The sequence below is a fragment of the Myotis yumanensis genome, unplaced genomic scaffold (genome assembly GCF_028538775.1).
Source record: "Myotis yumanensis isolate MYYU_CA2020_CCGP unplaced genomic scaffold, mMyoYum1.0.hap1 SCAF_3, whole genome shotgun sequence".
Taxonomy (NCBI): domain Eukaryota; kingdom Metazoa; phylum Chordata; class Mammalia; order Chiroptera; family Vespertilionidae; genus Myotis; species Myotis yumanensis.
Window position 1 is genome coordinate 113,287,217 of NW_027223754.1, and position 24,809 is coordinate 113,312,025.

General features: G+C 43.4%; 1 protein-coding gene across 2 annotated transcripts; it reads left to right on the forward strand.

Moving 5' to 3' along the window:
• Positions 1-18,446: 18,446 nt before the first annotated feature.
• On the forward strand, positions 18,447-23,208 carry HMGB1 (high mobility group box 1). 2 transcript variants are annotated; one of them, XM_070409391.1, is made up of 5 exons: positions 18,447-18,586; positions 20,370-20,533; positions 20,709-20,854; positions 21,365-21,539; positions 22,576-23,208. In XM_070409391.1, the coding sequence occupies exons 2-5, from the start codon at positions 20,384-20,386 to the stop codon at positions 22,750-22,752; spliced, it is 648 nt and encodes a 215-aa protein (XP_070265492.1). In that variant the 5' UTR covers positions 18,447-18,586; positions 20,370-20,383; the 3' UTR covers positions 22,753-23,208. The 2 variants fall into 2 exon arrangements, with proteins under 2 accessions (XP_070265492.1, XP_070265491.1); XM_070409390.1 differs by lacking the exon at positions 18,447-18,586 and adding an exon at positions 19,931-20,030 and having other exon boundaries at positions 21,365-22,618.
• Positions 23,209-24,809: the final 1,601 nt, after the last annotated feature.

Consider the following 24,809-nt stretch of genomic DNA (forward strand, 5'->3'; position numbering starts at 1 on the left):
CAGCTTCCTTTTCGTCCCATGATTGTGTTGTTTAGGCATTTACATACGTCACCCCAGCCCAGAAGGACAGAGCTCAAGCTTGCTCCCTCACACCGCATTCCCCAGCACTTCCCTCGAGATCTTGGCAAATAGGCATCCTGTTTGCTCAGGTCTTTGGTCCTTGCCCTCCTCTGCTAGGAAGGAAGAACCATCAGGCTGCTGCTAGCAGGGGGAGGTCTCAACAACGAGAGAGCAGTCTTGATGGTCTTGTTCAACAGGTTCCCCTGCTTTATTTTCTCTTGCTTCTGCAGCGCCCAAAGGGGAGGACTAGAATACTTAAGATAGTTCCCTTTCCCAGTCTCCCTAGATACCAAGCATTTTGACTACCAGACTCCCGGCAGAAGCAGCAGTAGAGCTTTCTGGGATGGATAGCCCTCCCACCCTCCATACCACTTCCACTGGCAGCTGTCTCCCCTCCCCACCATGCAAATGTTAGAATTCCATTGATCTCAATATTCCAAGGGTGCCGAGAATTGGCTTGGACATCCAACCTTGAAGGGCGTGCAGCAAAGTGAACCAGCCTATACTCTGCCATGCAGACAGTATGGGTCATTCATTCGAGTTCAGGAACTAGGTGCTCTAAGTGAGAAACTCAAATCAATTTAGATCAGCAGATTATCCAGACAGTCTCCTGCCTCTGACTGTGGCACTAAGGATGATTTTGTGAGAAAACATTGTTCCTCTCTACCGTGTTGGCATCAAACTTTCAGGGTTATTCCACACAACCTTCTGCTTTCCTTAACAATACCTTACTCATCTGGCCTTGTATCTAACTTCTCTATTTGGAGCTTCAATCATCTGTCACAGTGTATTTATATTAAATAATCTGAAGGAAAGAACATTGGTTAGGCTAGGAGTTAGGAGTCATGGCTCTGCCATAAGGTGATATATGACCCTGGGCAAGACACTTACGGGCCTACTTCCTTCATCTAAAACTTTGGGGTGGGGAGAAGAGTTGGATAACTTTTAAAATCCCATAAATCTCCTTTAATAATAAATAGAAAATAGCATTTCAAATACTGTTGTAGAGTAGTATTTTCCCCGCAGTTGTCCCTAAATTACTTTGGTCACACTTTAAGGAGTACTGCAATTTCTGGTCTTGTAGGTTCACCCTATCTGTGCTTTATATGACTGAATTAACTTTATACTCCCTCTTTTTCTTGAGCTTTACTGATTGCACATCTACTGTCTTTTATTTTCTTTACAGTACATATACTTTTATTTAGATAGTCATTGCTCTTATTTTGTTATCCTTCTCTTTTATTACCCTTCTCAGGACCTTAGCTCTGAAGAAAATAGCGTGTACTTAAGTCAGGGTTAGGGTGTTTTCTGTGTGCTTCCTCACCATCCCCCACAGTGTGGTGGCTTTGTGATGGCAGCAGCTCACTGAATTGCCTTTGGGGGCTGCCACAAGTCTCCAAGATGCCTTTCCTGTGTTATAAATAGGAGTTCAGAGTCCATCATCTTATGAATGCATTTGAAGTCTTTTCTCCCAAACCTTTGCCACATGAATACCTGTCTCCCACTTTTTGCATGTTCACACATCTTTGAGAGAATTTTTGGCTGTGTATTCCCCTTGCTGTTTATCACCTGGAACAAGAGTCATCTACAGAATTAAATATTACACTGTGTATTTCCACTTCCATGTCATTTTTGAAAATGTTGGAAAACAAAGACAGAACAGCTTTTATGCTCATCCTCATCGCTGGGAGAGGGTAGCAGTTGGTGTGGGATGGTGAGTGAGGTGCAAGGTGAAGATCCTCCTCGAAGAATGTGGAGACTCAGCATTTGGTTTCACTGTGAATTTCAGTAACAAGTTATACAGTAGTTGGTTCAAAGTCATGATTAGACTCATATCTCTTCATTACTTTCCCAATTTATCATACTTAAGCATTTACTCATGAATTGAGTGGCTCCAATAGGCCAGGCACTAGGCTAGATGTTGGGAAAAATGGTGACTAGGGCCACCCTGCCCTTGAGGGGTTTGCAAACTAGAACGCTACAGACTCGGGCAGTTGCAGGCCTGAGTGAGAATGCCAAGAGAGGAGTGGGCTCAGAATGCCGTGGGAGCATTTAGAGGAGCGCCACCCGTGGCTGGGCTCAAACTGAAAGACAAGCAGGAGGTGGATAGGTGGAGGATTGTCCTGACTGAGGAAGCATATACGTTTCAGCACCTCCTGATGGTTAAAGATGGTGGGAGCTTGGAGCTTGGAGCATGGGGCTGGAGAAAAGCTGGGGCTGAGGACGAATGGCCTAGGATGCTTTGCTAAGGAGTTTGAACATTCTCTTGAAGGCAATGGGAAGTCATAGAGGGATTTTTTAAGTCGGGGAATATCATGATCATATTATTATATTTAGAAAAATCACTTGGAGTTTTTTAAAGCTAAGGCCAGGCATATTAGGTTGTTAGAAAGCATTGGAGTAGACCAAGCAGGAGGCAGTGGCTTCAACTAATATGGTGGCCTTTGAAATGGAGGGAAGTGTTAGATCAGAAATATCAATTAGAGGGGGAGAATCCTCAGAACTTGATGATTTGTTGATGTAGGGAGTTGGGGAAAGGGAGGAATCAATGATGAAACTCAGGTTTCTAGGCCAAGCAGCTGAGCTTGAGAGCACCATGAGAAGTTGTAATGATGAATGCAAAGGTAAATGAAGTCCTGTGTCTCAGGGCCATCATAAAGCAGTGCCAAGTTTCCAAGCCCTGGTGGACTCAGAATGATGAGGGACTATTCTAAGAATGAAGTGGGGCTCAGACAGTGTGCCTCAGTGGTTGAGCATTGACCTATGAACCAGGAGGTCACGGTTCAATTCCCAGTCAGGGCACATGCCTGGGTTTCGAGCTCAGTCCCCAGTGGGGGGTGTGCAGGAGGCAGCTGATTGGTGAGTCTTTCTCATCATTGATGTTTCTATCTCTTTCTCCCTCTTCCTCTCTGAAATCAATTTAAATCCTAATATATAAAAAGCCAGGGGCCGTCACAACTGAAACAACCAGACGAACGACCAAACAGCAGGCTGTGTGGGATGACCAGGCCAGCAGGGGGGTTAGTGAGGGACGACCAAACGACTGAACAGCAGGCTGCGTTGGGCGACCAGTCCGCCAGGGGGGTTAGTGAAGGATGACCAAATGACAGAACAGCAGGCTGTGTGAGGCGACCAAGTTAGCAGGGGGTTAATGAGGGACGACAAAACTACTGAACAGCAGGCTGCATGGGGCAATCAGGTCGGCGGCGGGGGGTTGGGGGCAGTTGGGGATGATCAGGCTGGCAGGGGGGGCAGTTGGGGGCAACCAGGCCAGCAGGGAGGGCAGTAAGGGGCAACTAGGCTGCTGGGGGCGGCAGTTAGGGGTGACCAGACTGGCAGAGGGGCAGTTGGGGGCAACCAGGTGGGGGGGGGGCAGTTGGGGGTGACTGGGCTGGCAGGGGGGCAGTTAGGGGTGATCAGGCTGGCAGGGGGAGCACTTAGGGGCAATCAGGCAGGCAGGCAGGTGAGCAGTTAGGAGCCAGCAGTCCCGGATTGGAGAGGGAGCAGGCTGGGCTGAGGGGACCTGTCCTCCCCGCTCCCCCCTCCCCCGCCCCCCGTGCATGAATTTTGTGCACCAGGCCTCTAGTATATATATAAAAAGAGTGAAGTGAGTTTTTTGTGCCTACTTGGCCCACTTGACTTTGGGTAAAAAGTGCTGGGGCGCTGCCCCTTGGCTCCATTCACTGACTGTCTTCCATTCCATTGTGGCTTCTCCTCAATACTCGGTAAAGAACATCAGTTTTCTCCCTTTCCCACATGGAGCTTAGAAGAAGGCGGTGGTTGCACCATTTTTGCTACAGCTGTCATTTTGCTACCTTTGGAGGGCAGCTTTTTGTGATTGCTGGATGTAATTTTGTTGTTGTTGTTAATCTTCTCCCAAGGATATTTTTCCAATGATTTTTAAAAAGTGTATTTTTATTGATTTCAAAGAGGGAGTGATAGGAACATCAATGATGAGAATCATTGATTGGCTGCCTCTTGCACGCCCCCTACTGGGGATCAAGCCTGTAACCCGGGCATGTGCCCTTGACCTGAATCGAACCCGGGACCCTTCAGTCTGCAGGCCGGAACTCTATCCACTGAGCCAAATCAGCTAGGGCTTTCCATTGCTTTTTTTTTTTTTTTTTGAAAATGAATTCTTTCCCCATTCTTTTTTTTAAAAATATTTTTATATTTTTATTGATTTCAGAGAGGAAGGAAGAGGGAGAGAGAGATAGAAAGATCCATGATGAGAGAGAATCATGGATTGGCTGCCTCCTGCAAGTTCCCCACTGGGGATCGAGCCCACAACCCCACCATGTGCCCTTGACTGAAATCGAACCTAGGACCTTTCGGTTTGCAGGCCAACCCTCTATCTACTGAGCCAAACCAGCCAGGGCTCCTTTGCTTTTTAAAGAGAGTGGAAGGGAGAGGGAGAGACAGAGAGACAGAAACATTGCGATGTGAGAGAGATACATCGATTGTTTCCTCCCACATATGCCCTGACCAGGGCAGGGAACCAGCCTACAATGGTTGGAGCCTACATCCCCTTGACCTGAATCAAACCCAGGACCCTTCAGTCCATAAACCGACACTCTATCCACTGAGACAAACTGGCCAGGGCTGTGAATATTGGTTTTTAGTGCCAAAGTAAAGACTAGAAGGAGACATCATGCAGGGCATCATGAAAAGGGCTTTGGAGCCAGGGGGACTAACTGGGTTAGCCTAGGGCCCTAGACAACCTTAATTTCCTCTTCTGTAAAATAGGAAAGTAGCACCCACTCCAAGGACTTGCTTTGAGAATAGTAATGGTGCCTAGCACATGGCAAATGCCCAGTAAATACTAGTTTCCAATTGCCCTCCCATCTCGGCCCCCCATCCGTGGACACTTACAGCCTGAACAACACTGCCTTCTCACTCTGATAAAGGAAGCTCCATGTTGCCCTTAATTTTACCATCTTCCTAATACCTGGTTTTGTGTGTGTGTGTGTGTGTGTGTGTGTGTGTGTGTGTGTGTGTTTTTAATTTCTTAGACAATGAATAGAAAGGGAGAGAAGAGAGGAAGGGGAAGGGATTGAATTGAATTTAGGATTTTTCTAAGTAAGCGAAAGTTTCATCTGAAAGAGCTCCTTCAGCTGTCCTTGAGTTTTGTAGTTCTAAGCTATGATGTGATTGGCATCTCTCTTTAGAAAAATGCAGGTTTTCTGCCTTGGGTTCTCTCCAAATCTTTCAGCTTTTGGAGATTGTCATGTAAGTTCTTTCTTATAAGTCTTTCTGGATGTACATGGCATCTAACCCTTGCAATTAAGGTCCATCAACTCCCTCAGGTACCTTTCTCAGATGTTAGACAGACTCAAGGAGCATTTCTGAGTTTCCACTTTGGCACTGGCTTCCACTTCTTTAGCCTTCCCCTTTCCCCTTTCTGGCATCCTTTCCTTCCATTGCTCTAGTAGTTCCTCTTCTAATCTCATTTGTATTATTTTTGCTCCACCCAAAAATCCCTTTAAAAAGATACGAAGTTCAGTTTTAGTCACTGAAGAATTTATAGCCACATAAAAATGTTCTTTGAGTCTTCCAATTGTCACTAATAAACACATAGCTTTTGAAGATGATATATCAGATAAGCTCTGATATAGTTTCTGTCTGCAAAAAGTTTACATTTCTTTAGGAAAGGTAAAAAAAAGATAGTCAAGAGACTGTATGTGTGTGTGTGTGTGTGTGAGTGTTTATTGATTTCAGAGAGGAAGGGAGAGGGGGAGAAAGAGATATAAATATCAATGATGAGAGAGAATCATCATTGATCGGCTGCCTCCTGCATGTCCCCCACTGGGGATGGAGCCTGCATATGCCCTAACCAGAAATCGAACTGTGACCTCCTGGTTCATAGGTTGAAGCTCAACCATTGAACCATGCTGGCTGGGCAAGAGACTGTCTTTTAAAAGGCAGGAAACCATAGAGATAGCCTCACAAAATCCATTTTTCTGCTTGGGATGAGATAATGAATTTCCTCAGTTACTATTTCTCCCTCAAGTGCTTAAATGAGTGCCTTTTGATGTCTGGGCTTGAGAAAAGCTTGTTCCCCAAAGCCACTTGGCAAGTATAAATCCCATGAATGAGGTGCTTTAAGCTCTGTGTTTGTGGAGCTGGAACTATTGTTGAGAGAAAAAGGGGTAGAGGAGGGGGAGGAGGGAGAGAGGGAAAGTGATGGTACTAGGAACCACAGCAATGAGCGGGAGTGACCGTGGGACAGGGGAGTAGGCCCTTCCTGGGCCTTGCAGGCTGGCCTGCTTTACTTCCCCTGTTTGAGCACTCCTAGCCTCACACGGGAATCCATGTCCCCCACACTACATCTGGAGTCCTTTCCTGCCAATCCAAACTGCTCTCATCTAAATCTAAAACTTAGATTGAATTCATTGAATTCAGTAAGCACATGTTTTTGGTGTCAAAGTAAATACACAAGGATGATAATATTTGGGGGGAGCTTATAAACTTTTGTGATATTTGGTAATATGTAGGGAAAAATATGTGTTAACCTCAAAAAGCAACTTTGTTGCCACACAAATACAGCCATTTAGAAATTTGGAGTTATTGTTTTGACTTTAAAGATTTTTAATAATATACATGAGTTAAAACAAATGTGTTTACAAGCTTCTGAACCTCACACAGTAAAAAGCAAAAAGAGAAAATTTGTTAAAACAGCTGATCATAAAAACATTGCCCAAAGACATCGGGATAGGGGCCAACCCAAACAGAATTAAACCACATGAAGTTGCCAGTATCAACTGATTTTGACCAACAAAAATGATAACATGACCATATGTTTTGCTCCATGCTGCTTAAGTCAGCATTCTAGAATGTAATTAATCCATGAAGGGAAGGGAATTCTGGACATAGGGTATTAAAACAATATCAGCAATGTGATTGGTGTGTACAGAAAATTGAACATGACCTTCACATTCCCCTAACATTTATTGAGTACCTATGATGGGGGAAAGCTGGAGAAACGAAGATGAGTAAGACAACATAATTTGTAATGTATTTAGATAGGTTATAAAATACATGCTAGTATATTGCTGTTATATTTATAACACCATAAAAGCCATTAGAAAGGAACAACCAAAAGCAACAGAATTCAAAAATGAAAGAAAGCCCATCAAGTTGAGAATTAATAAAGTTTGGGAAGGTTTTAAAGGACAGGTTGGATTTTAGCAGTGGGGGTGGGAGGGGTCACAGGCGGGAGAGGAAGTGCGAGGACACTACAACCAAAAGAAAGTGTGACCAGAGGCTTGAAGATAGGACAGTACAAGGTCCAGTTTGATTGGAAATTAGGAAAACAGCGGGGAGGGCAAGCAAGAGAAATTTTGCCTTATTAGGGAGGGCCCTGAAGGCTGGTAAAGATACTGTCATTAACTTGGAAGACAATATTGTAATTAAATGGGAAGTTTTTAAGCAGTGGCCTTTGTTTCATTAGGAAAAAATTAATGCCAATTTAAAAAAGTAACCTAAAATAAACAGCCAACAATCGGTTGATCATTTACAGTATTTGAAGCAATTTACATACTGGGCTCAGCTCTGTTATGAGCTATTTTAAACTCACAGCTCCCCCTTTGAAAGGGTGCTATACATTTTACAGAAGCAGCTAAGGTTCAGAGAGGTTAATTCACTTTGCCCAAGGTGTCGCTGCTAGCTAGTGCCAGGGCCAGGATTTTAACCCATGGATGTCTAGTTCCAAAACCTCCATTCTAAACCACCAAACAATAAATGGCAGGATAGAGTTGGGGGCAATAAAATGGGAAAAAAACAAAGTGATTCAAAAGTAGTGTGACATAGATGTTATAGAATTTGATGTGAGAGAAAAGAAGAAGGGGAATCAGACCCCTAGAACTGGAGACAGTGTAGGAAGTTGGCAAGGAAGGAAATTGGAAAGAGGTGTGGTTTAGAGAGCAAACCGGTGAGCCAGAGAAACTGGTAAGTGTTGGGGTCCAGGATAGAGCCTAAGGCTGAAAGGGAATCTTAGGGTCATTTACATAGAGACAAAGGTTAAAACTCCACAGGGAGTTGGCCACTGAGGCCCTATGAGAGCCCAGAAGTAAAGAGATGATGATTCAGGACCCAATTATGGAGAAAGAAGGAATAGCTAAGGAAGACACATCAGTAGAGATGAGAGGTACAAGTTCCCAAGTGGACAGTTACCTGATTCTGATTTGTGTTATCAGGGCAGTCACCTTGGAGACGCTTTGGCGACTTTAGGGCTAGAATAAATACGCAAGATCTTTATAGATGTTGTATATTTCCTTGTAGGGAAGAGTTTCTAGCGTAATGAAACTCTAGAGAGTTTCAAAATGATCTGAATCTTCGAGTCTTTTATTAACTAATTTCTTCTCTTAAAATTTTTGAATTTTTATATAGAATTGTACACCTGAAACCTATATCATTTCATTAGCCAATGTCACCCCAATAAGTTCAGTTTTTTTTTAAGTGCAAGAGAGATGTTTAGTCAAGTCCTGTAGCTACACAAATAAAAAATTTAGAGTTTTTTTTATTCTAACTTAAAAAATAATATAAATTGATTGAACAAAACTGGGGAAATATTGAAGAGTATAGGGAGAAAATGATTACCTTTCACCATAAATGAATATTATTAATATTTTTAATATATTTATTGATTTCAGAGAGTAAGGGAGAGGGAGAGAGATAGAAATATCAATGATGAGAGAGAATCATTGATTGGCTGCCTCCTGCACACCAGCTACTGGGGATCGAGCACACAACCCGGGCATGTGCTCTGACCGGGAATCAAACTGACCTCCTGGTTCATAGGTGGATGCTCAACCACTGAGTATGCCGGCCGGGCTACTATTAATATTTTTAAATATATTCTTATAATATTTTTAATATTTTTTGGATTCACCTATACACTTTTTTTAAGCAGTGTATCCTTCTGAAATTGTTTTTGTCACAATAAGATATTATGAATATCACATGGGCATTAAATTTATTATTCATAACAATTTGATAGTGGCATAATAGTAATCCAGTATAAGGATGGACCAAAATTTATTTAAGCAAGCCCCTTTCATTGGACATCTAGGTTGTTTCCACATTATATAGATAATGCTGCAATTAATATTCAAATCTTTGTGTTTTTTACTTATTTCTGATTATTATTTTCTAAATATTTCCCAGAAGCAAAATCACTGGTCAAATCCCATGACTATTTCTAAGGCAGAGTTCATTTCCGAATGTAAGGATTGATTTGCTGGTAGTGCTTATGTTACTATACTAAATCCTGCTATCACCTTCCTACTCCCTTATTTCTGTCTTTGAAAGTCAAAAAGAAACCTAGAACAAGGATCAACAGCAACTGTTCAGGAAAAGCCTACATGTTTTTGTTGTTGTTGATTTATTTTTTATTTTTTATTCTGAACAACAGGTACAGATAGGCAGTCCCCTTCTATTTAGCTCCACAAGCCATTTTGGGTGCTCAGTGTTTTGTTGTTGTTGTTGTTGTTTTAAACAAAAAGGCCTGGACCCTTGGGATATGAGGCCGACTTCCCAATGGATCCACCTCCCCACTGGCAAATCTGAGTTGGGAAGAGCCTCACCCGAGTGAGAAAGGTATTATCAGGTCGGCTAGGATTTCTCTCCTAGGCCTCAGGATTTGCAGGCATCTTCTTTGCATTTCCTGGATCTCTGGCCTGGAATGCTAGGTTTTATCTGAGGTCTCCCTGGCAGAGCGTGGCACTCTCCTTTCTTCAGAGTCTTTCCCTGGGCAGTTCCACAGCCTTGGCACCAGCCTTGTTGGGTGTGCTGGGGAGCTCTGTGTGCTGGGCACCTCTCCGACCTGCTCTTCTCTTCAGTCCTGTCCAATCAGCCTGCAGCCCCAGCACTTGTCAGTTAGGGTGGATGTCACCCCTGATGGTAAACGGGGCTTATTTACTGTAGCTCCAGTGCAGTTTTTGCTAATGGCAGGGCCCATTGGTGGGTTTGGAAGTAAATTGATGATTTTAAGGGGAAAAGAATTAGAATCCCATCACAACAACGGTAGGTATTGTTTCATGAAACTTTTTCCAAATTTTATATCCACAACATGTATGGATCCTATTCTAAAACCTTGAAAGCAAGGCTATAAACTTGTGTCAGGACTCCCATGAAAATATGAGGTATGCTTAGGGGGAAAATGTGATCAGTGTTCATTTTATTAGCAAGGCTAATAACTGGAGGTCATGTGGCTTAGTGGAGAAAACTTTAGCTTCAGAGTCAGAACTGGATCAATATTGTTGCTCTTTTATACTAGCTGTGTGACCTTGGAAACCTCACTGATGTCTCTGAGCCTCCTTAGCATTATTTGTAAAAGAGAGATAGTATCCTGGCCAGTAGGATCACTGTGAGAATTAAATGAAATAATCTAATAAATATAATCTAATAAATAAATAGTGCTCAGCACATAAGAGACACATGATAAATAAAGCTTATTTTCTAGTCTTTTGTCTGGGCCATAAGACGTCCTGTGCAGCACAGATTCTCTGTTCCTCATCAGGAGTACACGCTACTTATGATGTCACCAAAATGGTCCTGTTTCTCACTCAAGGGTCCCCTCTAGTTCAGTTTCCCACTCTGTGTTCTGTGTGATGATAATACATGTTTCCTATGAAAGGAATCTCTGATGATGAAAAATTCAGAATCACAGGTCATAGTCACACAATACTAAGGTCCCAACTATAGGTTCCAGGCAGGTGACATCAGTGGGTCAGTCAGGTAGAATGATTAGGGAATGATGGGGACTGTAGCAAACTACAGAACACTTACCCCCTGTAGGGAAGATTGCCACCCTGCCAAAACGTGGATCCAAGCTTTTAGATTTCTGATTTTTCCAAAAAAGCCAAATATCTGGATTTTTTTAATGTGAAAAAAAATCAATGTTTTTTATTGTTGTTGTTAACCCTCACCTAAGGATATTTTTCTGTTGATTTTTAGGGAGAGTGGAAGAGGGAGGGAAAGACAGAGAGAAACATCTATGTGAGAGAAACACATCGATTGGTTGCTTCCTGCATGAGCCCTGACCAGGGCCTGGGCCGGGAGGAGCCTGCAACCAAGGTATGAACTGCCCTGGACTGGAATTGAACCCAGGACCCTTTGGTCCGCAGGCCAACGCTCTATCCCCTGAGCCAAACCGTCTAGGGCTGAAAAAATCCAACTTTTAAAAACAGTGTTGGTCACATGAACCGTCTGTGTGTCAGATAAAGCCAGAGGCCTGCCAGTTAGTACTGTCTGACCTAACTCTTCATGGCTCAGCTGACTTACTACAGCCAATCCAGGCTCTCAAGAAAAACCTCCCAAGGTATCCTTGAAAGTGCTCTTTTAATACATTTTAAGCACAAAATATATAACTCCAATAGTAGATGAAATGTCCACCTAATGAGAAGGAAGGCCATCATTTTCAGACAGTGTTAAACACCATGGGTCACAGGAAAGTATTGGGCATAATTGGCATATCGTGTTCTGTCATCCCTTTCTGTTAGTTTGGTTAACTAAAACCACTCATAAAATATTTATTCCTTTCTTTAAAAACAGCTTTACTGAGATATAATTCACATACATACAATTCAGTGATATTCGGTAGATTGACAGGGTCGTATAACCATTCGTCCTCCTCAAAGAAACCCCATGCCCATTAGCAGTCACTGCCCCGCCGCCTCCCCTCCCTCTCCACAACCCCCAACTCTTGGCTACTACTAGTAAACTTTCTACTTTATAAATGTTGCTATTCTGGACATTTTGTATAAATGGGGCCATATAATATGTGCTCTTTTATGGCTGCCTTCTTTCACTTAGCACAGTGTTCTGAAGGTCAGTCCACCTTGTAACGTGGGCATTTGGGTTGTTTCCACTTTTTGACTATTACAAATAGTGCTGCTGAGAACATTCACATACATGTTTTTGTGTGGACATGTTTTTGTTTCTCTTGGGTACATATATAGCAATGGATTCCCTGGGTAATTCATATGGAACTCTTATGTTTAACCTTTGGAGGAACTGTCAGACTGTTTTCCAAAGTGGCTGCACCATTTTACATTTCCACCAGCAGTGTCTGATGGTTCCAATTTCTCCACATCCTCACCTACACTTGCCATTATCTATCTTTATGATTATAGCCAACCTCATAAGTGTATTAAGACATTTATTTTTAAGGCTTATGGTACATTTGATAGGGCAGCTGAATTTGGTATGTTATGTGGTTCTTGAGATACAGACCTAAAATAGTGATCTTTTCTGAATTTAGATAATCCTATATAATAAAAGCCTAATAAGCAAATCAACCAAATGGCAGAACGACCAGTCGCTATGATGCACATTGACCACTGGGGGACAGACACTCAACGCAGGAGCTGCCCCCAGCCCGCAGGCCCCAGGCCAGCCAAGGTGGGTGCGAGAGGGTGCCCCCTCATCACCCCACCAGTTGTCCCTCAGATGGAGGCAACCAGTGGCGAGGGGTGGGCCCAACGAGTGGCAGCGCCAGGCCAGCCAAGGCACGTGCCAATGGGGGCCCCGTGACTGCCCTGCTGGTCGCCCTACACATTGGCCCTGATCGCCGGCCAGGCCTAGGGACCCTACCCGTGCATGAATTTCATACACCAGGCCTCTAGTCATTTTATAAAATCTTATGAGTTTTCCCTTCTTTGTGTGTATCATTCTTTTTTTTCAATTCAAATCTACATCTTTCTTTTTTTTCTTTTTTTAAAAATATATTTTATTGATTTTTTACAGAGAGGAAGGGAGAGGGATAGAGAGTTATAAATATCAATGAGAGAGAAACATCAATCAGCTGCCTCCTGCACACCCCCTACTGGGGATGTGCCCGCAACCAAGGTACATGCCCTTGACTGGAATCGAACCTGGGACCCTTGAGTCCGCAGGCCGATGCTCTATCCACTGAGCCAAACCGGTGAGGGCTGTGTGTGTGTGTCATTCTTTGACTAACTAAAGAACAGACATCTTATTAAGAAAAGGTATGATATTTCTTCCTTATTCACTAGTGGAATGTTCCAACTCTAGAGAAATTATTGGTATAAAATAGCATCTGTACTATTTTCTCTGCCTCCATCAGCAATGTTGCCCACAGCTGAAGGCCCTCATTTCCCCACCTGCTAACCACATTCGGACAGAAAACTCAGGCTCAGTCAGAAGTACTTAAGCAGCTCAGGACAGGTTCGCCTTCTCTACACAATGACAAGTAGAACACTGCCTCTCTGCCCTCCACCTCTGGTGCCTGTCCGTTTGGTTCTGTACCATTCTTGCAGGTTAGATAAATTATCATAGCCCTAAGAGTTGGGAAAACTGAGCACAGATCTTAATAGCAACCAGAGGTCTGTGCATGTGGGTGGTGGAAAGAACTCAGTGTCCTACCTTGTAGTCCAGAGTTCACACACCTGTGCTCTTTTCTTTTCCTGAATTCCTCTCTCCTTTATTTTCGGCACTGAAAGAGAGAAAGAGGAAAAAGAAAGAAAGGAGGGAGGGAGGGAGGGAGGGAGGGAAAGAAGGAAGGGAGGAAGGAAGGGAGGGAGGGAGGGAGGGAGGGAAGAAGGAAGGAAGGGAGGGAGGGAGGGAGGGAGGGAAGGAAGGAAGGAAGGAAGGGAGGGAGGGAGGGAGGGAGGAAGGAAGGAAGGAAGAAGGTTTTGCTAGTAAGTATGGTTCTCTCATCAGACATTTTGGTTTACTGTTTCCGTTTTTTTCAGATACCGGCCCTTTTTGAGAAAGAGAAACTAGAGAATTCACATAGCTGGACTTCAGGATTCTTTGTAATGGGAGGAATCAATATCCTTCAGCCAAAGACTTACAGCCCCCTGTCTGTGTTTTGTATTTTTTTATGTTAGAGTTCAATTTCAAAGGCCTTTTGGAAGCAACCTTTGGGCAGACATTCTGGCAGTTTTTGTGATAAATTCATATTTGGCATGCTATAGTTCACCGTATCAAACAAGGAATAACCTTGGCCTAGTTGGGAACTGGTAAATTCTAAAAATGTTAGCGTTTGTCTATATTTGACCCCTCAGCCCTCCAGTCTGTCTTCCTCTTTTTAAGTTATAAGAATAAGGTGTAATTAGCATCTATCAATCTCAGTGTCCTAACATTTACTTATTATTTATTGTTCTATTTTCCTAACTTCTGATTTGGAGACCCAATTGTGTTTTTTTTGTTTGCTTGTTTGTTTTAAATATATTTTTATGATTTCAGAGAAGAAGGAAGAGGGAGAGAGAGATAGAAACATCAATGATGAGAATCTGACTGGCTGCCTCCTGCACGCCCCCTACTGGGGATGGAGCCTGCAACCCAGGCATGTGCCCTTGATTGGAATCGAATCAGGGACCCTTCAGTCCACAGGCTGACACTCTATCCACTGAGCCAAACTTGCCAGGGCGAGACCCAATTGTTTATCTTCAAAGATAGAAGAGGAAGATTAAAACAATAATTTTCAGTAAGTACTCTTTCAGCTATTAATTGACTTATTCAACATACTTTATTTAGTGCCTGCTATAGGCCAGCCACCCTGCTAGATAAGATAGGGTCCCTGCCTACAAGTAGTACAGTATACAATAGGATAGGCAGACACATAACTGGAAAATCACAATTGTGAACACAGTAATTAATATACAGAATATTATGGGATCACAGAAGAGAGGCACTTCACCTACCCCAGATAGGATCAAGGCAGGCTGCAGGAAAGACATAAACTTTATTAACGAAGATCTGTGATTCATTTGCCTAAATTGGGCATGGAAGTGTTTGGGCTTTTTGAATTAGACAACCCTGTAAATTGGGATAAAACATCCACTAACTCTAAAGTAAAATATATGCCAAATTTGTAGCTAATGATTCATTTTGAAGAAGGAAAGGATCTAATATAAATAAGTGACCATCAAGGCTGTAGGACTAGAGCTAGAAGTTGTTGGGTTTATTTAAAAGTTTCTTTCCTTTTTATGTCCCTCCCTGCCTATATCATGGAAAAAAAAATATGAGAAATGTGCCTATAAGTGGAGGTTTTTATATTCTTCTTTCTGACATGGCCTCTGTTACACTTGGAAATAAATGAAGGCACCATCATTAGATTGGTTGAAGATTAGTGCTGTTTGAGGCTAGAATTTAAAAAAAATAAAAAGCTTAATTAGTTTTGCAATCACTGCCCTCATGTAAAATTAAGTATGAGGAAAAACTCGATGTTAACTGCATTTGAGGTTTTCTAAGTCATGGATTTGAAAGGGATCTGCATAATAATTTTAAATCTTTGAAAAAAAAGTTTAATCTTTACAACAACCCTGTGATCACCTCCACTTAATAATTGGGAGAACTGAAGCCCAAAGAAGTTTTTAAAAACTTGCCTAACTGCTAGTAAGTAGCAGAGCTAGGATTTGAACCCAGCTCTATTTAAATCTAGTTGTCTATTGTTCACCATGACATCCTGCTGAAATAGAAACCTGTGTGGGTCCATTATCTGTGTTCTGTGACTATAATCTTACCCTAGCAGGAGTAAGCTAGTATAGACAATTGGTAAAAGTATGTGCTTGGGCCAGTGCAAATCCAACACTGCTTCTGGAAAATATTGGTAGTGTGCTATCTTTAAATAATAGTCACATTTTGATGTCATGGGTGTCATTTAAAGTGTCAGTCGGCGAACATCAGAGGGAAAGGGGTGGGGGCTGGAAGAGATTAACCAAAGAATTTATATGCATATATGCATAACCCATGGTCACAGACATTAGTGTGGTAAAGGCCTGGGGAGGGGATGGGAGTGGGTTGAGAGGGTCTATGAGGAGGAGGGGGAGGGGACATATGTAATACTTTCAACAATAAAGACAAGTTTTAAAAAATAAAGAACAAAAAAAGTGTCACTCAGTGTCATTAATATTTTATAATATGGGCATTGAAATGGTAAAACAATTGAAATATCTAGATTTAAATAAAACATGATTAGTAAAGTTTAGTAGATAAGAGTAAATATGTATGAAAATCTATATATATAAAACCCTAAGCAACCAGTTGACTGTCCAACCAGTCGTTTGACCAGTCGCTATGACACACACTGACCACCAGGGGGCAGACGCTCAACGCAGGAGCTGCCCCCCTGCTGGTCAGTGCGCTCCCACAGCAGGAGCGTCGCTCAGCTGACTGATGGGTGCCAGAAGCCAGACTCACTGGCTGGTGAGCTCAGCTGTGGTGGCAGCCAGCGGTGGCGGCAGGCACAATGGGGCAGGGATGAATGGGAGCGGTGCGGTGCCCGGCCCAGGCTTGGGGTCCTCCCTGGCCACCTGCCACTTCACGCACTACTATATCCCTCGGGGAATGTTGGACTGCCAGTGTGGGGATCGGGCCGAAACCAGCAGTCCGACATCCCCCAAGGGGTCCTGGATTGCGAGAGGGCGCAGGCCAGGCCGAGGGACCCCACCAGTGCACAAATCCGTGCACCGGGCCTCTAGTAGCAATATAAATGTTAACGTTAGATTTTACTTTTTTCACTGAGTGTGCATTATACTATTTTATATATTATTTAAAATAATTTTTCATGTGCATGTGTTGTGTATTATCTATTCATCAAGACTATAATTCCCGAGATCAATCATGTATTTAAAAAAAGGAATAAACATTAAAATCATAGGTCAGGGAAGGTTATCCAAGCTGATTCTCAAAAACCTTAATAAATAAGAGCAAATACATTAGGTTATGGAGGCTTAGAGTGGATATAAGAAATAAAAAGATCATAATAAAGTGATTAGTTTAACTTGGATCTATTACAGCAATTTTCAACTGGTGTGCCACAAGAATTTTTTAAAACATGCAATACCTGACTATTTAATCAGGGGCACTGACCTCTTTTCCTTTAGATTGTCAAAAAAAAAAAAAAAAAAAGTGACAACAGCCAACACAATAGCCATCTGGTGTGAATGAATCAACATTATACCTATTTTTTGTCAGATCAGCAAAAAATATATTTTTTGTTGTACCACAGAATTTTAGTAATTAGTTTATGTGTGCCCTGAGATGAAAAAGGTTGAAACTTGCTAATCTATTACATTAGGGAGAATTGGCTGGTGGATTTAAAAGTGTATAATCATAGCTTTAGAGGGTGAAAAGGGGGAATTCTGTCCTAACTGAATAGGGGTGTGGTCTGCTCAAGCTAAGGAGGACTAGATAACAGTTTCTTAAAGCACTGATATATGTGCATGGTCTTCAGAAATGGCTGATATAGCTAACACATTTTCTTTACAGACATAATGACTCTGTCTGTTACTGCCAGCCAGTTTAGTAAGCTAGAGAAAGCACAGCCTGTGGATTTGGGCATACGAGCCCTGTGCCTCCATCTAGTCCTCCAGGTAACCATATCCCTACAGCTCCTGTAATCCTAGAGCAGGTACATGGATGCACTAAGTGGTGTAATGGGAGGGGGAGATAGCATCACAAGGATTCGTTTGATTATAACAGTAATCCACACCAAGTCAAAATAGCCAAACAGTTAAAAACGTGGTCTCTAATGAATTTGCTAATTCTAGCAGGCCCTCGCAAACATTTCCTGCCGGAGTGCCCCATATCAAAACGAAATAGCTGTGCTTTAATTACATGGAATAAATTATTCGATTTCCAGGAAGTTAAGACAGTGCTTTGTATTTAAATAAAAAGTTCTAGACACGCTGTGAAACTCGATCAAACCAACAAAAAAGGTGAAACCAAATGCCTATGCTGTGAGTCAAGATTTCAGCTGCTCAGCAAGCCTGACGTTACGGTTTACGAGCCCAGAAAAAGGGGCATTTTAAAACCGGCCGACCGGATCATGTCACTTTCTTATAGGAAAAGCCTTGCCTTTGCAGAGATCTAGTGTAATGCAACCACGTGCTGTTGAGGGGCCTCAATCTTGCTGCCTTCGCCCCTCGGCACTGGCAGGAGCCCCAGTTTTCAGGGGAGGCGACCTCAAACTGTCGCCCTCACTTTTGAGGATCTTCTAAAATTCTGGGGTCTTTTATCTCAACGGCTTTGCAAGTGAGTTTGGGGTAGGGCGGGGGGGGAGGCCTGTGGGTGTCTGTTTTGCCTGAGGAGTTAGAGACTCTCGTGGAGAAGTCAGGCTTGCGCCGCTCCGGCGGCCGCTCCGGCGTGGAGCCGGCTCGGGTTAGACACATGCACATACACCATAGAGCTCGCTTTCCCGTAGCAGCAGCTGCCTCTGCCTCTGCCTCTCCCGCCTCAGCCTCCTTGCCCGGCATCCACACACATTCAGATTTGCGCGCTGTTTCAATCCTTGATGACGTGTCCCCGAAGACAGCCAATAGCCGACGGGCTCTGGTCAGGACAATGGGAGGGAGCGGACCAATGATCGGGCTCCGTGAGTTGGCGGTAGCCAATAGGAGGCGCGCTGGCTGGAGAGTAATGTTACAGAGCGGAGAGAGTGAGGAGGCTGCGTCTGGCTCCCGCTCTCACAGCCATTGCAGTACATTGAGCTCCATAGAGACAGCGCCGGGGCAAGTGCGAGCCGGCCGGGCACTGGGTGACTGTGTGCTCGCTGAGGGTGAGTCCGGGCAGCGCTGCGGCGGGAAGGGCGCCTCCGGCAGCGCCCGGCTCGCGCGGCGGCGGGATCCGGCGGCCGGCAGCGGCGGGTCGGGATCCACACAAAGGCGGATGAGGGGGGACGGGGGGGAACTGCGCACGGAGCGAGCCTGGGGCGCCGAGCCCTGCCCCGCGCCGGACCCCGGCCCCGGCCGCCGAGCGCCGTAGCCCCGCGCCCGTGCCGCCCACCGCCGGCGTCCGCGCCAACTGGCGCAAAATAGATATTTTTATTGAAAACATTTTTAACGTGTTTTCAGCCCCCGAGCCGAGCGTTCGGGCGGCCGCCGTGCGCGGGGGTCGGCGGGGCCGCGGCGGGAAGGCAGGCGGCGGCGCCTCCTCGGGCTGCATCGGCCGCCGCAGAGCCGGGCGCGGACGGGCAGCGCGGTGGGCCCGGCGGCCTGCGCCCGGGCGGCGGCGCGGCGGGGGGAGCGGCGCCCTGCGCCCGCTGGAACATGGCTGACTCGCCCGGCGCTGCCGGCGGGGAGAAAACAAGGCGGCGGGCGGGCGGGGGAGCGGGGCGCGCAGTTCCGAGGCAACTTTTTTTCCTCTCTCCGCTCCCGGCCCCGTGTCCGCCGTGCGGGGGTGGCGGCGCGCGGGCCGCGGAGGGAGACGGGCGCGGCGCGGGGGGAGGGGAGGGAGGGAGGGTCCGGCGCGCGCCCCCCGCCCCTCCCCCCGGCCGCAATGGCCGAGCGTGCGCCGGAGCGCGCCGCCACCCCGCCCGCCCGCGCTCGCACTCACACACACACACACACACACACTCACTCACTCACTCTCTCACACACACACATACACACACAAAGGGAAGGAGCCATGTTCGCGCTCGCCCTCGCGGCGGCGCAGGCGGGGAAGACGCGCAGCGGCCATTCCGTGCGCGCCGGGCCGGCGGCCGCGGGCGGAGCCAGCCCCCATTTCGAGCGGGGCTGCTCCCTCGCGAGCCCGACAAAATGGGGGCGGCGGGCGCACGTGGCGGGCCCGGGCCTGCGCCGCCGCCCCCGGACTCCGGGGGGCCAGTGGCGGGAAGGTGTGCGGAGCCCCGACGCTGGGAGCCCGCTCCGCGTGGCGCCCCAACTTTGACGGACGAAAAAGACTCGTGTGGGGGCGGGGGTCAGCCGGCGCAGGAGTGGCTTTTGTCCCTCATCCGTGTTGACGCGGAGAAACTTAAGGCCGGACGTGCCAGGTCAGAGCTGAAACACGTCTCGGGGCCGAGCCGCTGGGAAGCGCTGCCTCGCGGTGCGGCGGAGCCGCCCCAGCCCGGGTCCCGGCGGGGCAGCCGCCCGCCCTCCTCCCGGCAAAGTTTGTGCCGCGCGAGTGCTCCCGAGCGACCACGAAACTTTGAGTGGCGAGGCCCTGCCGCGGGGGCCTGCTGCTCGCCGGATCCCTACCTGTTCAAGTCCTGGCGTCCACACGTTAGTTTCCTGACATTTGGTCTCGTTGATTTTTAAGCGATTTTGTACATTTAAAAAATTTAAATGACCGTTGAGGTCTCCATTCCGAACAAATGAGTAACAAGCACTGTGAGTACCATCGTGTGTGCACTTTTTGGGATCACACCGGAGGACCGTTTTCTGCGTGGCGTCGCCTCTGCTAGGAAGCGCAGATCGCTACCATGTCTTGTTTGGTGTTGCGGGAGCTGATGTCACTCTGTGCTAAGTGACCAGCGCCTTAGTTTCATACACACGCCAAGAAGTTAGTGCTCCGAAATGTCAGTCTCGTTGCTAACATTGAGCGTTCTCTTCTTTTTTAAGGAAAGTAAGTAAACATGGGCAAAGGAGATCCTAAGAAGCCGAGAGGCAAAATGTCATCGTATGCCTTCTTTGTGCAAACTTGCCGGGAGGAACACAAGAAGAAGCACCCAGATGCTTCCGTCAACTTCTCAGAGTTTTCTAAGAAGTGCTCAGAGAGGTGGAAGGTAAGAGGGCTTAAAACGCACAAAAAAGAGTGGAGCCTATGTCCGTTTGCATACTGAGTGGCAATGTTGGGCTCCTCGATAACAAAGGACACTCACTGGTTTTATTCATTTTAATACTTGAGGATAATTTATTAAAATGTTATCAACTTAAAGTTTACAAGTAATTTTTTTATAGACCATGTCTGCTAAGGAGAAAGGAAAATTTGAAGACATGGCAAAGGCGGACAAGGCTCGTTATGAGAGAGAAATGAAAACTTATATTCCTCCTAAAGGGGAAACAAAAAAGAAATTCAAGGATCCCAATGCACCCAAGAGGCCTCCGTAAGTATCTTGCCATTTTTCTTTCAAGAAGTGTTTTGCAGTAAAATCACAAATTCAGCAAGCCACCTTGTGGGTTTGGAGTGTATAAGCAAAGTTGCTTAGCTAATAGTGGCTCACATTGGTATATTTAAGTGTTGTAAGTAAAATTCCTATGGGATGGGAGTTTAGCCACAGCATTTGAACTTGGTATTTGCTTTCTTCACCCAATATATTTGTAAATGTCATTTTGAGTCTTTTCTCAAGAAATATCTGAAATACTTAATTTGCAGAATGTCTTTTTGGAGCTCTAACATTAATATTAAAATAGTGTCTATTCAACTAGTAGTATCATGTTAAATAATTGTAAATCAGGCTTTGGTTATGAAGGATATTATGATATTTAGCATATCATGATTAGCATATTATATTTGTACCCTACCCAATGCATGCTAGAAATTAGAAGCAGTTTTTTATATATAAGTAAACTACACATTTGACAGTAAACTTCTAAAATTAAATTTCTCTTTGTAGTTCGGCCTTTTTCTTGTTTTGTTCTGAGTATCGCCCAAAAATCAAAGGAGAGCATCCTGGCCTATCCATTGGTGACGTTGCAAAGAAGCTGGGAGAGATGTGGAATAACACTGCTGCAGATGACAAGCAGCCTTATGAAAAGAAGGCTGCTAAGCTGAAGGAGAAATATGAAAAGGTAAGGAGTATAGATTTGCTTGGTGTAATTAGGTAATCTTGGTACCTCGCCTTAATTTCTATTTTCTTAGGGGTTTCTAAAAATTTGAGGTATAATGCTGGTTTTTTGTTGTTAGTATAACAACTATGTGTAGTATGTTCACTGGATATGAGCCTAAGTCCTTTTCCATCTTTTAAATTAGTAGAATATGAAATTATAATGGAAATGTGTTGGGGTTTTTTGTTTGTTTTTACTTTATATTATTTGCCTTGGGCAAAGGTACATTTAAACTGGGTTTGTTATTCCCCAATATCTCCAAATATGTTGAAGTTTTGGTAGTTTGAGTCAGATGATTAGTTATTTTAAATGGTCTAGGTATACAATATAAAAGTAGGCTGAACAAAAATAATATAGATTGTGTTCTTCATAAACATGCCCTGAAACATTTATATTCTCTGCCTTAGGTAACCCCAGAATACTCAATTTTAAGTTAAAAAGTTAATGTCTGTAATAAATTGATGTGAAGGAAAGTCTATAACCCCTGTACTTTGAATTAAAATATTAAAGTTAAATTTTATCTTCTTATTCTGGGGGGAAAGTACTCTTTTCTAGATTGTTTCTTAACCTTAATTGCATGCTTACTTGATAAATTACTTTTTTTTAAGATAAAATTTTTTACTGTGTATGGATTAGGATCTGACAATATAAACCCGTAGAATGCTTTTTTGCATTCAGAAGGTGGCAGTGTCTACCCTTTAATCAAAGTCTCTACCTTCTAGTTTCAATAAAGAAATGTTAGCATGTGCATAATTTCACTTCAGTGAGGCATAACATGGCAAATATTAGACCGTGAATTATAATCATCTCATTTTTATATGCATTTTTCAAAGTCTTGGTTGTTTGTGGACGTAGAGTGAGCCTTCAGATGTGTGGTATTTTAGCATAACTGGGATCTTGATTTTTTTTTAAATCAGGTTTTCCCATGTTGCTTTTATTTCTCCCCATACTTTAACTGTATTGTCTTTCCTACCAATTTCTCCTGCCCTTATCTTGGAAGGATATTGCTGCATACCGAGCTAAAGGAAAGCCTGATGCTGCCAAAAAGGGAGTTGTCAAGGCTGAAAAAAGCAAGAAAAAGAAGGAAGAGGAAGAAGATGAGGAAGATGATGAGGAGGAAGAGGAGGAGGAAGATGAAGAAGAAGATGATGAAGAAGAAGATGATGATGATGAATAAGTTGGTTCTAGCGCAGTTTTTTTTTCTTGTCTATAAAGCATTTAACCCCCCTGTACACAACTCACTCCTTTTAAAGAAAAAAAATTGAAATGTAAGGCTGTGTAAGATTTGTTTTTAAACTGTACAGTGTCTTTTTTTGTATAGTTAACACACTACCGAATGTGTCTTTAGATAGCCCTGTCCTGGTGGTATTTTCAATAGCCACTAACCTTGCCTGGTACAGTATGGGGGTTGTAAATTGGCATGGAAATTTAAAGCAGGTTCTTGTTGGTGCACAGCACAAATTAGTTATATATGGGGATGGTAGTTTTTCATCTTCAGTTGTCTCTGATGCAGCTTATACGAAATAATTGTTGTTCTGTTAACTGAATACCACTCTGTAATTGCAAAAAAAAAAGTTGCAGCTGTTTTGTTGACATTCTGAATGCTTCTAAGTAAATACAATTTTTTTTATTAGTATTGTTGTCCTTTTCATAGGTCTGACATTTTTCTTCTTGAGGGGAAGCTAGTCTTGCTTTTGCCCATTTTGGATCATATAATTACAGTGTTTATCTTTTCATATAGTTAGCTGATAAAAAGCTTTTGTCTACACACCCTGCATAATTGTGATGAGGGTAATGAGAGTTGAATTGAGACAGTTTTCATCCATAACAAACTCAAAGTCTTGGTCAGTTGATAATTTTCACATAACCCAGTCACATCTACAAAGTGAAAAGTAACCACTCTACTCACAGCATGGGATTATTAGAATCAAACATTTGAAAGTCTGTCCTTGAAGGACTAATAGAAAAGTATGTTCTAATCTTTACATGAGGACTTGACATTTTTTTTAACTCCCATTACCATGTAATGGCAGTTAAGTTTGCAGTTCCCACATTAAAGAAGGCCTGAGAATGTATCCCCAAAAGCGTGAGCTTAAAATACAAGACTGCGGTATGAAGTTTTTTGTTGACATTAGTCCTGGCAAAGGCTCTGAAGAAAAAAAAAGTGCTGACTAAATGTCTTATTTATCTAAATATGGATTGCTTAGGAAACTTGAGACTCCATTAAAGGTATTTTTAATTAATTGGGCCAACTTTTAAAATTGTATACCACATTTAAGATTGAGTATATTTTCCAAATTATAGTTTTCCCCTTTATAAAATCAAATAGACATGAGGGAAGTAAACTTTGTATCACAGATTGAATTGTCCAATTTTTTTGAATTTGATTTTTATAAAACTCAAAACTCATTAGGGTCATGTTTATCTGCTTAGCTGTTTAGGAAACAATTTGGCAATTTTGTGGTTTTTGACATTCTCTTAACGGTGCCAGTGTTTTAAAATAGCGTTCTTGTAATTTTACACGCTTTTGTGATGGAGTGCTGTTTTGTTATATAATTTTGACTTGGATATTTTCATTTGCATTTGTTTATGTAATTTCAGGAGGAATACTGAACATCTGAGTCCTGGATGATACTAATAAACTAATTGCAGAGGTTTTACATATTAGTTAAATGGCTTTCACTTGAGATTTTAAGATTTTATTATATACATACATATTTTAATCTTGTTTCTGATAACTTAGCAACACTAAATACAGACTGGCAGAGTTTTTCTTTAAAAATATTTGATGCTTATAAATAGGTTAATGGGCTGATGAAAAACCAGGTTTTTGTCACATTCTAAGTGATCTCGGAGGATACTAAATATATAAATGAGGGAAAACTAATTTTACTTTCAGAATGTTGGGTTAAACAAGATAGTTTTTAAAAGCAAGGATAGTGATAAATATAAGCCAAATGAGAACCTCAAATAGAAAGGTTGCCATTGTGTTCAAATTGATCAAAAATGTTTAGAAGGAACAAGTCACTATCCTCTCTGATTTATAAGTTTCTATGGCTATAGAATCACAATTTCAAGATCAGTTGCCAGCAAGTCTGATCCCTTTAAAAGTGAATACATTCTCAAGGAAACTAATTTTAGTGGGTGTGTCATGAAAACTTAAGATACTGAGAATCTGAATAAAGTTTTTGGGCTAACTGCCTCAGGTCTTAAGAGGAAAAAATGGATAAAAAT

Coding starts and splice junctions, on each gene's coding strand:
- HMGB1 (XM_070409391.1), top strand. CDS start 20,384: ATGGGCAAAGGAGATCCTAAGAAGCCGAGAGGCAAAATGTCATCGTAT. Junction 20,534..20,708: donor AGTGCTCAGAGAGGTGGAAG/GTAAGAGGGCTT, acceptor ATTTTTTTATAG/ACCATGTCTGCTAAGGAGAA. Junction 20,855..21,364: donor AATGCACCCAAGAGGCCTCC/GTAAGTATCTTG, acceptor TTCTCTTTGTAG/TTCGGCCTTTTTCTTGTTTT.